This window comes from Gossypium arboreum, chromosome 9 (assembly GCF_025698485.1).
Source record: "Gossypium arboreum isolate Shixiya-1 chromosome 9, ASM2569848v2, whole genome shotgun sequence".
In the NCBI taxonomy this organism is placed as follows: Eukaryota; Viridiplantae; Streptophyta; class Magnoliopsida; order Malvales; family Malvaceae; genus Gossypium; species Gossypium arboreum.
The window spans coordinates 7,973,587-7,990,120 of NC_069078.1; the positions used below are offsets into that span (position 1 = coordinate 7,973,587).

Consider the following 16,534-nt stretch of genomic DNA (forward strand, 5'->3'; position numbering starts at 1 on the left):
TGCCATCCACCCCTCTCTAAGTAGGAAGTTTTTTTTCTATTTGAAATAAACCACTACAACTCAACAAAGGTTCTACATTTTCTTCTTATAAATAGATAGCACCAGTAGAGCTATTTACACAACTTTGAGATATTGTTATTCTACCGAAAAAGAGAATTGATTCTCAAATATTACATATAATTTTTCTAGAATAATTCTACCAATTTCTATTAAAGAAGAGAGAATTTTCGTTTTCACCCCAAAAGGAGAGAAAACTTTATTCTATGTTTCAATTTAATTGGTTCGAGCCCACACTCGAAATAGTTCGTGGTACGATAATAATGGAGAAGATTGTTTGGTTGAAAGCTGCAAAACATTAAGGATCCACTTATTTGAATGCACAGGTACAAATTCGATTAAGGTTTATTATTATAAATATCACAAACCGGGTTGGTTTTCAAAATTTTAAATTTTCGCTGTGCAAGAAAACCGTTTTTAAATTGGGTTTTTTCCAACAGTAAGAAGGGCATGAGACTACAGCTTGGCTATGAAAACCCATAGAGTCTACCATGGGAAAATTATGGAAAGTAAGTCAAGACCTCAAGTAAGAGGTACACGACCAAGTGCGCTAAGTACGAAAAACCAAACAACTGGGAGAAGAGTAAAGGTAAGCATAAGTAAGACAAGCGGATCATTAGTATCTGCCAACAGTGATGAAAGAGGTAAGGAAATATGGGAAAGTCAACAAGGCATAGATGAAGTCCCAATGAGAATTAGAGGAAATTAGTTCAAGCAAGAGCTAACCTAATTATGGAAGAAAAGGGAAATTGTCCTAGGATCATAAGCAAGAATCCAAAATCAAGGACAACCAGTAAGTGTTCTATGAAACTAGTTCGTGAGAAGCAAACCTCGTAGGAGGATGTAGAAGTTCCTTCTGAGGATAAGTATTCTGTCCAAGGGATAGAATGGCTGACTAGACTATTCCTCTGGAGGAAAGTCTAATACGAGTACACCGATGAAGTGATAGTTTGCAGGGATGAAACACCAAGAGGGATAGATCCGTAGGGAGGAGGCGAGTAAGTGAGATGACAAGCTCATATAGTTGTTTGAGCAATAGTCTGGCAAGACGATAAGTCAGCTGTTCACCACATAGGATAAGTGAGTCCCTAGTTAGTCAAGTGCATAAGGCGGATTACCGAAAATAATCATCCATTACAAACAATAAAGTAGAATGAGAATAGGATCGCTAGAGCAGCAAGGCGTACTAGAAGCCAGCATAGTACGAAAATGTCAACAAGTCCTTCAGAGCTAATGTAAGAAAAGTGGAAAGTCCTCCAAGGGACTAGTCCAACCATGGAAGTCTGCCAATAGAGATATGTCCTAAGAACCCTTAGGTGAAATAACACGAGAAAGTGACCAAAAGGTATATGATGAGGAAATTAGGCGAATAGCTACAAAATTCTGAGGTCAACAAACACCCTGTGTGAAGGGAAATTTTAAAGGAAGGAAGAGAAGAAGAACGGATATGTTTTGCTGATAGAACGAAGTATCTAAGATACGATCGAGTAAGGAGTCCGACTAGAGGATGGTCATAAAGTGAGCCAAGTAACTCAGAGGATCGGGTGGAGTCCGCCACCTTAACAATGAAGCTCGCCTAGAGCATTTAGGGAGTTAATTTATGTTTGTTTTTATTTTACATTGTTACCCTAGTGCAATAGGGCTTCATTATACTGTAGCTAAGGAACTCACTAAGTTTTTTTGAACTTATAATAGTGTGGCTGATGTTTGTAGTGATTTCGAGGCCGAATCAAGGACTTAGAGGAGGAACTGAGCTGATGGAGTAGAGATCGAGGATCGTTATTAGTCCAAGTCATGCACATAGGAAAAAGGTACTAACGGAGGCTTCGCCTCAAGAATTGTTATATCCGGATAACACCCTTAGGTTTTGGGAAAAAGGGTCAGTTAACCTCTGGGAAAAGTCGTAAGAATTTCCTTGGAAATAAACAGTCGGATTAGAAGTAAAAATTTACGATATTAAACATTCAATGGCTTAAGGCCTTAGTTGTAAGAATTATTATTTTAAAATATTCATCAATAGATAGTTTTATTTTTAAATTTGTTTTATAACATCTAAGTTAGCCAAATTAAGTATAAGTTCATTTGTGACGCTCCATACCCGGATCTAGAGGACAGGTCGAGCATGGGATGTTACAGAACCACCTCTACATGAATCAATTCTTTTTAACCCACCCAAATGCCTCCAGAAAAACTAATTGCCTCTACCCGATGGGAATACTGGAATCCTAATTTAGCAATGATTCTGTTTGTTTTTTCTTTATTAACTCTTGTCTCTAACAAACTTACAATATCGGGCTTGTATTTTGAATTATACCCATGAAAGATGCAAGGAAACTTGATACTAGCACACCCCCAACATTTCCAAGATAAGATTGACAAGTTCATATCCACAACAGATAGAAGAAAACCAACCTTAACTATATGGATATCTCTGACTTCTCAACCTGTTTCCCATTTTTCATCGGAAACTTTTACCCACTTCCTTTTCGATCTAGGCATTAATTAACTAAACCACGGAGTTCATCGTATCTGTCAAAGGTGCTTGAGGGGATTCAGCTAATTTAAACCGACCCCCATATTCATGGATGATTTTATTAAGCTTCTTTCCATTTCGACCGGCATCTGATTTTGCACCTGAGCTTCACCCTATAAAGCTCAATTTGCCAAAATTTCTGCCTGTGGAATTAACGTCGTTAGTATTGACATTTTATTTAAATGAAACCACTGAATGTTTTCCAAGGTCCAGAGCGTTGGCACTTAGTGTCACAACCCCTTCAACCAGGTCTTCAAAGATGGGATTAAAATGGGAAGTGGTTCCCGCGAGTCTTTCTCCTGTAAGAGAAAAGCTACTAGCGTTGCCTGCAGCTGAGTTAGATAATTTCAAATGGTGAGATGGAACACTAGTTGAATCTGAACACACTATTCGACAGAAGAGACCCCAACGATCCTGCAGAACCCGACCCACAGCAACATAATGGGCATTGAAATTGGACTTGAATGTTACGAAATTTACTGGACCAGAAGCGCCCGATCCATCTACCTAGATAGGTTTCTTCTCTAAAATTTTATCAGAAATCTCACTAACATGTTGAATTGGCCCAAGCCCTACGATAGCCACTTTTTTCAATTTGACCTTCAAGCCTAAAATTATGCACTTGGTTCACCCCAAGAATTTGGCTTGTTCCTTGTTTAGCTGATCTAACCTTCCGACCTTTTTTCCCAAATAGATTACCTGAATTCTTCTTCATCGAAGATCCCTTTTTCACGTCATTACCCTTTAGTTGATCTTCTAATTTTGTGTCGTTTCCTCCCTCTATTTCATCTAGTGTTGTCAACGTCAAGAATCTAGAACCTGGTGTCACATTCCCCAAATTCTTAGGCTTTTGGTTTCTGGAGTCCCTCAGACTTCGCCGCGATTTCCTCTCGTCTTGCATCTATGGTCCAAACATTACCAGAGTTTCTACCTTCTCAATATTTGTGACCATGGAATCAGCCACCATCTCATTTCCTTCCGCCTAGTCCAAATTCTCAATCAGTGTAGAACACAACTCCTTCACATGACCTTACCAACCACATGAAAAACATATCATTGGAAGTGATTCATATTCAACCCGTTGGGTCTTGCCTTTGATTTGAACTTGAGACACTAAAGGCTTATCTAGATTAACATAGACGACCATCCTAGCGACATGACCCCTTGTTCTACTGTCGGTGTCGAAGTCGAGCTTTGTGAACCTTCCAACCATGCTACCTATTTCTCCAAGAATCTTCCTTTTATACATATGCCAGGGGAGTCTAGGCAATTTTATCCATGCCAACACTACATTCGAGAAAGGTTGTAATGGACTAAATTCTTCAGTCCAAGGTTGAACCATGAGATATTGGTCGTAGATGATCTAGGGCCCATATGATAAAACCTTCTCAAAATCCTCGATGCACTAGAATTTTGAAAAAGAAGTAGTCATTTTCAATATCCATGAGTTGAAATGACCTGGAGGGTCCCCATAAACTGCAAACCCAATTGTGGAGAGAAGTATACCCTATGTTCCATCCTAATAGTTTGATTACCACGATTGTCGCCATGTCCTTGATCAAGATTTGTTGGATCTAGTCAAACCTATTAACAAAACCCCATTGATTGTTGATTTCATAACATCTCCTTCCAAAAAATCAAACTCCTCATTATCTCCCAATCTAGCACCACTAGCTGTCGCACCAGATCCAACGACACCTTTATCTAATAACTTATCCCTCCAAGACTGGGCTGGTGTTGATCGCTATATCTATAACTACACCTCCATTCCCCTCCTTGAATTGCACCTTCTTAGTGTTACGGTCTTCAAAAGAAATACCTTCACCACCTCTTTCTTCACTCACAACCATTAGCAAGAATCTTTTAAAAGAACCTAAAATTATAAAAAAAAAAGTAAGACTTTGAATAAATAATTGAAAACAAATTTCTTTCAATACCATTACATTACTAAGAAAGTATTAAATGTAACAAGTATATTTTTATAATTTTTTAAGATTTTAATTAATAGTTTTTCCTATCAATCAAATTTGTATTTCAATAACAACACATTTGATTAATTGGACTGTGGGAATAAAAGTTATAATGGAATTGTATAGGAATAACAGTGGTTTGGTAGGATGGAATGGGATGAGTATTCTAACAGCGTTCATACATTTGGTTCATACATTTGGTTGAGAGGAAAATATATGTAATAGCAAAAAAAAAAATTATTTGAGTGACGAATATACCCTTTATCATTTTAATGTATTTTTCACATCAATTTAATATATAAAGAATAATATTTTTATATTAAATTACATTAAAAGATTTTTATTTTTATATTAAATTATATTAAAATTTTTAAAACATTTTATTTATATATTTTTGGAAATTTGGAAATAATATTTTATATTAAATTATATTAATTTTTTTATTTTCTTCATCTTCTTCATCTTCGTTGGTTCCCTCTCTCCCCCCAAATTCATCTTCATCTTCCTTTCCAACATTTTACAATACAAAAAGCATCAATTGCATCACTATATATGCATTCATTTGGTTGCTTCTACTCAACAAGTCTGCTTATTTCTCCATTTGACCCTAACCAAATCACATTGTCCCAACATTTTCTCCTCCCTATCACAAACCGAAAGATTTAACCCACCAATCTCTCTTTATCCTCATTCATGCATATCTAGAGAGAAGAACAATACAACCCAAGCAACATATAATTCTTGGAAATCCAAGACTAACTATACATGTGCTCAAGAGAGCGCTTCACCATCCTTATTTATATTTCATAAGTGAAAAAAGAAAAATAACCTATAACTTATCACAGAACATGTCAGAATCACTATAATTTCATTTCATTTCAAATTGCAACTAGTCATTTATAACTCATGAGTGGCAAAACACAACTATATCATGTTTGGAGAAACCAGAATAGCCAACTTCTCAATGCTTACTTCATCTAAAATCACAAGCAAATTCGTAATGGTTTGAAAAAGAAAGAATTACACCAACTTTTCTACAAGTAAGTTGAGAATAGACATCATAGACTGGTAATCGCTCTTCAATAGAAATATGACATATTGGACACTTTTTGCACTTCTTACAGCAAGTGCTGAGAAAGAAAAAAACATTATTAATAATTAAAGAAAATAAGTTCCACATCCTTTGATAAGAAATAAAAATATTACACACCATATATCAAAAATATGGTATGCCACTACAAGTCATGTAAATACCATAATAATATATATTTCTGAGTATATATGATGCCTAAGCCAAAAGTTTTCATAGACATCTTTGCATTAACTAATAGTTCAATACTGAGAAAACAACTAGAATGGAAAATATCATTATCAGTATTACAAGGGTAAACGCAAATACCTACAGAAAACATGATGTCTACAAGGAAGCAGGACTACACTGATTTGTTCCTCAAGCAAACTCTACACAGAATCGTTTCCTAAGTAACAGATCCATTCAATTAATAAGCAAATAATACAATATATATTAGCCAAACAATTAGAATACCTTGGTAACAGCTTAAGCTTGATGCTGAAATGATTAAGACTTGGTCCCTGTACTACTTGTAATGCTTAATGAGCAAATTACCAAGTTTCAACAAATTTTGGAGGACAATCAATAAAAGAACCCTAACTCCTTATGTTTCTATACATGCATGTGTGTGAACGATCATCATTATATATTCTAGTAGTTCCCTAACTTCCCTTTACAGATGTATCCAATAATGTACATACCAAAAGCATCAATTGCTTACAATACAAAATAAAAACCCAATTCAGAAATCAGTTCAATCAACCGGCCTATGATTGACCCATAATTCCAAATGAAAAGTTGTTTAAAAACGATAATGACGAAGATTCAAATGAAAAAAATATTTAGGAGAAGAGAAATAAGTAGTCAAACTGTGAAACAAAGCCACGAATTCTTACCCAAGAGCCAATTTGAGCCAAAATCCAATAAATCCCAACCTGAAATTGAAATCCAAAACTATTGAGACAAGAAATCCCTTATAATAAATAGAAATGCCCATAAAAATTAATAGAAAAACAAGCGTAGAAGCAATTTAGAAAAGAAACAAGCTTTTTTAATTTGTCATCAAAGAAACAAACTGAAGGAAAAAAAAAAAAAGTAAACTCCCATTTTATTGGGGAATCTATACAAACAAGTAGATTTTCAAGCTTAAAACAGTGACTGATAATAAAAATAATTAATTTATGACTAAATAACCAAATAGAAACCAGTAAATTCCTATTTTATTTTACTATAAAATATAAAATAATAAATAAATAAATATCTACCTAAAGTAGATATTTTCAAGCTTAAACAGTTATTCAAAACTTAATTTTTTCATCAAAACAAATTCAAATATAAGAAAATGGCTAAAAACCAATTCCAAAAGCAAAAGAAAGTAAAAATCAAAGCTGAATCACAAAATAAAATATACCCAGATCTTTTCACCCGTTTTCAAAAGACATCTGTAAATTTTGGTTTTTTTTTTTTTTCAATTTCCTTTTTCTTTTCTTGTTTTGATTTTGACTCTCCCTCACGTGCCCAAGTTTCTCTCTTATTATTTTGCCTCTTCAGTTTTTTCTGTTTTACACGACAGGGCCAAACAGAAAAAAAAAAAAAAGGACACACAAAGGATCAGAGAAAAGTTAAACTGGTTTAGATCATTTGCCTATTCTTCGTGTAAGATCTAGAAAGTAAGTTTCTTTAATCCAATTTTTGAAATGGGTTTATTTTTATTTCTTTAAAGATAACTCCTATGCGAAAAGAATTCACTCTCTTTGGGTTTTGGCTTTACAGTGATGAACTGGAAAACGGCTCAATCGTAAGTTGTTCTTCTTTTTATTTTGTTTTTAGGGTTTGTATGATTGGTTTTGTATTTATATGAATGTTTGGCTTTTTTTCTTTTGCTGCTTGGTTATTGTTGTCAGCTTTAATGGTGTTTATATGTGAGATTGTTTTCTTACCACTATGAATTGAATAATTCGTTTATGTTTTGCTTGAATCTTTGTATTGGTCTTTTATGATTCTTGGATCATTACATTAAGTAAGATTTGTCACTTGGGTTTGTAATATTTGGGAAATTCACTTCAAAGTAAAGGGTTCCTTTAAGGAGTTTTTGATCTGGTATTGTTGGAATGGCCGTGGTTCTAAATTTTCTTTTATTATTTCTACCTGTTAAAGCAATGGGCAAAACCAAATGCCTGGTAGTGGAGAAATGTCACGTAAAGTGACTAAAAAGGATGCCGAAACATATCTGAAACAAGTCAAGGAGATGTTTAAGGATCAAAAAGACAAGTACAACATGCTCCTTCATGTCATGAGAGATTTCAGTATTCAAAGGTATCCCATGTTTTAGTTTTTTGTTGGATTTTGATGGAGTCTATGTACTTGGGGTCAAATATGGATTTCGAGTTTACAGTCGTTTTGGATTTAGTTCATTCGGTTTGAGATTGCTTTATAAACTACTAAAAACGTATGATATATGTATTTGTCTTATACATACAGGACTGACGTAATTGGTGTGGTTGAGCGAGTGAAAGAGATATTCAAAGGCCATAACAACTTGATTCAAGGATTTAATATTTTTCTGCCAAAGAGATATAAAATTACAGTCGACGAGGACAGGCCTTCTCCGAGAATGATTGCTGCACATAGTGAAGCAATCTATTTTGTAAACAAAATACATGTGAAATACTGAAACTTTGGCTTATCGATATCCATGTTTAGCTGTCTAATTTATCCATTTCACTATGCAGAAACGTGATAAGAATGTTTATACATCATTTCTGGATGTATTGAATAAGTACCGGACGGGGCACACGGACATAATTAATGTCCTTACCAAGGTAATGTGTCTTGTTTCAGTCGTAACCATGCTTGAACTCGAACTAATTCGATTAGTTTTAGTTTTTATTTCGTTCAGAAACATGACTTGTTCATTGGTTTCATTCAGGTTGCTTCTCTTTTTGAGGACCATCCAGATCTGCTTGAGGAGTTCATAAGTTTTTTACCAGGGTAGGGTTTAGGAACACAACAAGCTCCAACCAAAGCCTTATAATAACTACATATTCTGTCTTTTCTAAGCTTTAATAGTTGACTGATGGGAGCCATCAGATTGGTATATCTTTTTTTTATTTAGGCCGCCAGATTAGGCGCAATTTTAAAAAAATATTTGAATAAAAAAATATTTGAGCCGCTTCGATGAGATGACAATTCTTTTTCTCTGTAAATATTTATTTTACTTTCAGACTTTTTTAAGATTTTTTTCTTTTATTTTTATATTCATTTTAAGGTTATTTAAAGTTCAGTAACTGTTTTTTCCAACAATATCATCTCTAAATGTTAGATTTTATTATTAAGCACAATTAATTTAAATTTTTAACTTCAAAGTTCAACCAAAACATGTCTAATAAGTCCATATCATTCCAATATGTTTCAAAGTATCATAGAATAAATTTTAAACTCATTCAAGTTCAAATACATAGCAAAAACACATCCAAATTGAAAATAAACAAATCTTGTTTAAGACAAATTCAAAAGAGTTTCAAATTTATCATTTACCTTCACAATTACACAATTAATCTAAGTCTTTGTATACATGACAATAATATAATACTAATGGTATTTAACACGTGAAATACAACTTTAAAAGTTTAATGGGTGATGCGATGCTCCCACGTTGACACCATGACTTCTTAGCAAGTACCAAACCTACATGTTTAAACAACTAACATGTGAGCTTAAAAAGATCAATAAGTATACAAGGATAATCAAACTTATCCTATTTCGTTATTAATGTTGAGCCCTTGAGAAAATATTTTTGGGAATTCATTAATGCCATGTTTAGCCTTTCTAATGGATTCTTTTCTAATTATTGATTCAGGCTCAATTTACATATTAATGGTATATTAGTTATTCCCATTATGAATATTCAACATGTGGCTCTAATGAGTATTAAACCATACATATGTTCATATTTTTAACCAAATTCATTTATGTTCATTTATTCGTTATACATATCATACACAACTTTGTTTATTTTTCTGTTGGGTTGCATGAACTCAAAAGTTTACCCTCAATTTTTATGTCTTATGTCTCATAATTTAACCTTGTTATGAAACATGTAGTCCTTTAATTTGCTAAGCTTTTAAGACATTCCACTTTAGAATACATTTTTCAATTTATAGCCATGAGAAAATTTTATTATCAAGATTTTAGTTCAATTAGCCCATAGTAAATACTAGGGAAATGACTCGGATGCAAAGGACTCCCTTCAAAACATTTCAAGGAGCACATAGTACTAGGTATCATTCCATATCCCTCCTAAACACACCAAGGGCACCAAAGTACCAAGCCACCGAGCATACCAAAGAGAGCACCAAAGTGCTAAGCTAAGCCCAAAGGTATCAGAATATGCATGTGACAACATAGCCTAAAGGAAAAAAAGAGTGCACATAATATGTACAAAGCCCGAAGGCAACAAAACTTAAGGTATACATAAATCCCTATTGGCATGTCAATTATATCCTGACTATTTCACTAAGCTTACTAGGGCATTTGAAAGTCACTTATAACTTGTCGTTCAAAGCCATTAGCAAATTTAATATAATTACTTAGAGACATGTTCAGCGTCAGAGATCATTAAGACGACCCATGGTCTAAATACATATATAGGTACTTTGAACACCTCTCATATATTCACAATTTTCATAAAAAAAACACTTTAAATACTTCCACATACATGTTCAAATCCATATTCAAATTTAGACATTGTGATATGTTCATTTACTTATTAACATCATACAACTACCAAATTCAAAAGGGAGTCATTATGACCTCAAATGTATACTTAAAGCCAAAACTTCATTTATAGCCTCATGCACATATTATAACACACTAATTTTTCTCATTAAACAAAAAGGCCTATAATGACATATTTATCCAAAAAAATTCCCCGCGCTGACATATCAACAAGTTATTTGTATTAGTTATACATTTCACAATTAATCATTTATTTACAACACTCTAACACAAGGAAACGTGCACACATTCCTCTACATACTCATTTTCATATCTATTCACATATTACAAAACATGTTCATTAATTGTTCGATGGAAACCAATTTATATAATACATTAGCATTTGATAGTTGACATTCTAGCCTAATTGATACATGCATGGATAGGGTAAAATTTATTAACTTAAAGTTATCGAAGTTGTTTTTCAAGTTTAGAAAATTAGTCAACTTACGATGAGTTTTTGGATGAGATCTAGGAAGTGAACATGATTGGAAGGTGTTAATAAGTTTGCAAGAGCTGAAGTTGTGAAAAGGGTAGCCCAAACACACATCAATTGAAGATCAAGTCTAGTTAAAGCTCATTTAGATCACTTGAAGACTTACTTGTTTTATTTTGTGGTCTAATCTATCAATGACCCAATTAAGAAGTTTATTTTTTTAATCCTAAGTTAATTTATTTTCTTGTAAATTTAGCCTTTGCACAACTCTCATAAAGCTGGCCAAATTTATTTGATCTTTTCTTTCCTCCTTTTAAGTTTCTTAGGAAAAAAGAGTTGCATTTTATAATTGTCCATATCTTTAGGCTACATTTCAGGGATTTTTTTATCTTAGACATCTACATTTTCTAGGCTAGTTTATAGGGACTTGTTTCACTTTTATTTTTAGCTCCCTCCTTGTATAAAAAGGGGTAGCCACCCACCATAGAAGACACCCAACTTTTATTTGAATAAAAGTACTATTTGAATTCTTCTCCTTTGCAAGAAATCTTTCCTTGTTTCTTTAAGAAGAGTTTTCAACTCAATTTTCTTCGAGATTGTTGATAGGAGTTTTTCACCCTTCAGTTTGTCAAGTTATCTAGCTTGAAGGGTTGATTAAAGCTATTAGTAGAGTTTATTAAAGTTTGTTCTTCAAAAAGTCTATTGGATATCTTTCTTCCTCATCACACCATTATAATTTTTATCATCTTCCATCTATTTTTATTTATTCTTTTTATATTATTCTTTAATTATTCCTAACTTATTTATATTTTAATTTGAGATTTGACCTCATTTTTAGAGAACAAGATTTGACTTTTCTCCATAAAAAATCCATCACGTATTGGCTAAATCTATAGTATTGGCTAAATCTATCTATTCTTGCTTCAAATCTCTTTCTTTTCAAACCTATTATATTTTCATTCTTTCTAATTGTTTGTTTCTTTAATTTTCAAACTTGAATAATAAAGATTTTCAACAACAATAAATCGATCCATTTACTGCCCTCATATAACTTGAAAGGGGCAACAACCCTAATACTAATACTAGGGTGTGTTGTCCACCCTACTCCCACTCCAAGTAAAAAGTTATTTTTCTATTTGAAATAAACCATTACAACCCAACAAGGGTTCTACTTTCTCTTCCCATAAATAAATGGCACTAGTAGAGCTATTAACACAACTTTGAGAGATTGTTACTCTACCGAAAAATAGAAAGGATTTATTCTCAAGTATTAAGTATATTTTTTCAAAATAAAAATTCTACTGGTTTCTATTAAAGAAGAGAGAATTTTCATTTTCATCCTTAAAAAAAAATTCTAGTTTTGTGTTTTGATTTAATTGGTTTGAGACCACACTCGAAGGACTTTGCGGTACAAGAATAATAGAGAAAATCATTTGGTTAAAAGCTGAAAAACATCAAGTATTCGCTTATTTGAAAACACAAGTACGATTTTAATTTAAAGTTTATTGCTATAAATATCACAAATCGGGTTGGTTTTCAAAATTTTAATTTTTCGCTATGCAAGAAAATTATTTGCAAATCGGATTTTTTCTAACATGATGTTTCGTGTAGAGCCTGTAAATAGCTTGGCCATATAGAAAGGGTGCATAAGAATAACAGGAAACCACAGTAGCAAAATGCTCAAGCACAGGCAACTGATTGAAACCAAGCTCAATAGGAGCTGATGTCCACTGCCTTGTGTCTTGCCACCAGTAGCAGCATTGGAAAATGTTGGCCCATTAATAATGACTGTACAATTCACATGACCTTAGATGCAAGCATCTTCAAGAGTATTGACACAAGTTTCAACTTCAAGATCAAAGTTGGAAATGGTTAGTACATCAAGGTAGAAGGGAAATGAGATGTTTTAATCAACACTCCATTAGGTACAAAACTTATTTCAAATGTTATTTTGTACCCAAAATCGAACAGAATCTTCTAAGTGTAGGTCTTGTTTGAAAGAAGCTATTTTGTTTTGTTTAAGAATGGATAATTCTTGATTGTTGATCTATTTAGATGTGAGCTTATATCGGTTGTTATGTCTAATAGAATCTTTTTGTGGATTAGAACTTAGCAACATCTAAAGCCTATACAACTTCAATAGATAAATTTGAATTGTGGCATAAGAGAATGGGCCATGTTAATTACAGGTTGTTATCTCAGTTGTCTAAGGATGATTTGGTTGAAAACCTATCAAAAATGGCTGAGCATGAAAATGTTAGTGAAGTATTTCTGTTGGGAAAACAAAGTAGGCTGTAGTTTCCTGTGAGCAAAGCTTGGAGAGCCTTTGAAAAGCTTCACTTAGTTCACACGACGTGTGTAGACCCATGAGAACTCAACCATTAAATGGAAGTAGGTTTTTTTTTTTTGTTTATTAATGATTGTACAAGGCTTTTCTGGGTTTATTTCTTGAAAATGAAGTCTGAGGTTGCTCATGTATTCTGGAAATTCAAGTCTGTAATTGAAACACAATTTGAGTGCAAGGTCAAAGTCGTGAGGACTGATAATGGAATTGAATACATCTCAGGGTTGTTTGAGAAGTTTTATGAAGATTCAGAGATTGAACACTAGCTCACTAACACTTATACACCTCAGAAAAATGGTGTAAGTGAGAGGAAAAACAGAACCGTGATGGATATGGCCAGGTGTCTCCTCATGTTTGACAAAAAATTGCCTAAGAGTTTCTAGGATGAAACTATAAATACAACTGTTTATCTTTAAAGTATGTTTCCAACCAAGGCTGTGAAGGAGAAGACTCCATTTGAATCTTAATTTGTCTTTAAACCTTCAATTGCTCATTTGAAGATTTTTCGTTTCATCTGTTATGCTCATATTCCAGCTTTCAAAACGGACAAGTTGGAGAATAAGACACAACCTAAATTTTTTGTGGGTTATTGCATCAACAAGAAGGGCTATAGAGTTTTTGTTCCATCATTCATCAAAGCATTTGCAAGTATATATGTTGTGTTTGTTGAAAATGCAACATGGAATTGGGACAAATCAAAATCAGAACAAGAAAGTGAAGGTTAGATTGTTATAACTGATGAAGTTAAAGTATATGAGCAAGAAAAGATCAATGTTTATGATTTTCCAGTAAGGGGGACTCGACCTATCATTGAAATTTATGAAAGAGCTAATATGGCAATTCTTCAACCCGCCAATTATGAAGAGGTTGCATCAATAGAAGGCTGAAAGGAAGCGAGCTCAATGCTGATGGTTCACTCAATAGGTTGAAGGCAATGTTGATTATAAAGGATTCAATCAGTAATATGGGGTTGATTACATGGAGACCTTTGCACCAATAGTAAGACAGGATACAACAAACCACTTTTAGCTTTGGTGGCACAGATGGGATGAAAAATTCATCAACGGGATGTTAAATCAATTTTTTTAAATGGTTATTTGCAAGAAGATATTTATGTGGACCAATCACTTAGTTTCATAGTTAAGGGAAGTGAAGAGAATGTTTACAGGCTTAAGAAAGCCTTATATGGGTTAAAACAGGCTTCAAGGGCCTGGTATGCAAGGATCGACTAGTACTTACGAAATTTGGGATTTCAGAAAAGCTTAAGTGAACCAACTTTATATGTGAAGATAGTTGAAAATGTTATAGCATTAATCGTTTCTTTATATGTTGATGGCCTATTTGCAATTGGGAGTAGAGATAACTCGATGAGGGAGTTTAAGTTGTAAATGGAAAAAGTATTTGATATGTCAAATCTTGGAGAAATGAGCTATTTTCATGGGACGGAGGTGCAATGTGTTCAGGGGGAATTTTTATTAGTCAACAAAGTTTTTCCTTGAAAATCTTGAAAAGGTTTAGCATGGAGAGATACAAATATGTTAGCACGCCGTGGCAGTTGGAGAAAAGCTTAGTAGCAATGAAGAGTTTAAGAAAGTCGATGAGAAGAATTACAGAAGTCTCATTCGCTGCTTATTGTATTTAACTGCAACACGACCTGACATTATGTAAGCAGTGGACATGTTACCAAGCTTTATGCACTAGTACAACATACCGTATTTTAAGGCTGCTAAGAGAGTGTTGAGATACATCAAAAGATCCGCTAACCTTGGTATATGGTTAAAGAAGGAAGAAGCATTAAAGCTTGTTGGCTACACCAACAATGATTGGGCAGGATTGATGGATGATATGAAAAGTACCTATGGTTATCTTTTTTCACTTGGATCTTGCGTATTCTCATGGACCTCTAAAAAGCAATAGATTATTGCTCAGTTGTCAACTAAGGCGGAATATGAAGTTGTAGCAGTAACAGTCAACCAAGCAATTTGGTTGAGAAAACTTATTGGCGACTTGAGTCTTGTGCAGACCAAAGTAATACAAATTTTGTGTGATAATCAAGCCACCATTGCAATTGCGAAGAATCCCATTTTTCATAGGAGCACAATGTTACTCCAATAGGGTCGAAAGAGTGTAATTTATTGTACTAAAAAATCACACAAAGTTCAATTCCCAGGGAAGAGAGGTGGATCACATGGATCTCTTAAATACCAAGTCTTTCCTTAGTCAGAATATCTCTTCTATAGTAATTTAATAGCACAATTAAATACTACTATTATACCCTCAAATATTGAAAGAAAAATAGGACAAAAAAGAACACAAGAGTTTTAACAGGGTTCGGTAAATTATACCTACGTCCTCGGGCACTAACACCAAATAATAACTTTACTATCTCCAAAATATTACAAACAAATAGAATTCCTTAAGAATTCTCAAATGGGAGAAGAAAGAAAACTAAGAGAGAAAGATTGGTTGGGATGAATTGAAATGAGAAATGAGAAGGCCTATTTATAGTTGAGGTTCAAGGACCAAACAATAAATAGCCCTTATCTCAATGACCAAAAAAAAAATTATCCCATGCCACTTTTTCAAAGTCAACTTTAGGGTGCTAAACTTGCACCACTTGGATTGTTTGCCATTAAAATTGTCTGCCATTAATCATTAATGTTAACAATCTCCACCTTGAAGATTTGATTAGGATAATCACATCTTCACACACTTCATTCAACTCCCCAAATTCGATAAAGCTATCTTTTGTAGTGCCTCCAAATGCGCTCTCGAGCACCATACACCTGAAGGTGCTCAAATTCTCAGGATGTTAATCAAGTTCAAACAATGATTAAACTTGATTGTTGTTACCACCTTGGTCATCATATCTGCGGGATTATCTGTTGTCGGAATCTTCTGAAGTAGATTTTTTTCTTTTTCAAAGACTTCCGCACAAAGTGATATCTTACGTCGATATGCTTGGTTCTTGAATGATAGACTTGATTTTTCGCTAAATGAATAGCGCTCGATTGTCACAATATAGACTAATGTGACTTTGAACAACTCCCAAGTCTTTCAACAATCCATTAAGCCAAATAGCCTCCTTAATGACTTCAGAATCGCCATATATTTCGCCTCTATAGTAGACACGACCATCAGAGATCGTAAGGTAGACTTCCAACTCACTGGGGCTTTAGCAAGAGCAAACAGATACCCCGTAGTTGAACGACGTTTATCTAAATCACCAGCAAAGTAGGAATCAACATATCCAACTACAAACTGACCAAGTGCTTCATCCTGCTCAAAAACTAAACCAACATCTACGGTTTTTCGAAGATACCGTAGAATCCATTTCACAGCTTGC

General features: G+C 33.8%; 1 protein-coding gene across 1 annotated transcript; it reads left to right on the forward strand.

The window, feature by feature from the left end:
- Positions 1-7,093: 7,093 nt before the first annotated feature.
- Positions 7,094-8,825, forward strand: LOC108456560 (paired amphipathic helix protein Sin3-like 2). Its single transcript, XM_017755105.2, has 6 exons — positions 7,094-7,302; positions 7,406-7,430; positions 7,790-7,948; positions 8,114-8,294; positions 8,365-8,454; positions 8,562-8,825. Coding segments are annotated over exons 1-6 (522 nt in total). The 5' UTR covers positions 7,094-7,301; the 3' UTR covers positions 8,628-8,825.
- Positions 8,826-16,534: the final 7,709 nt, after the last annotated feature.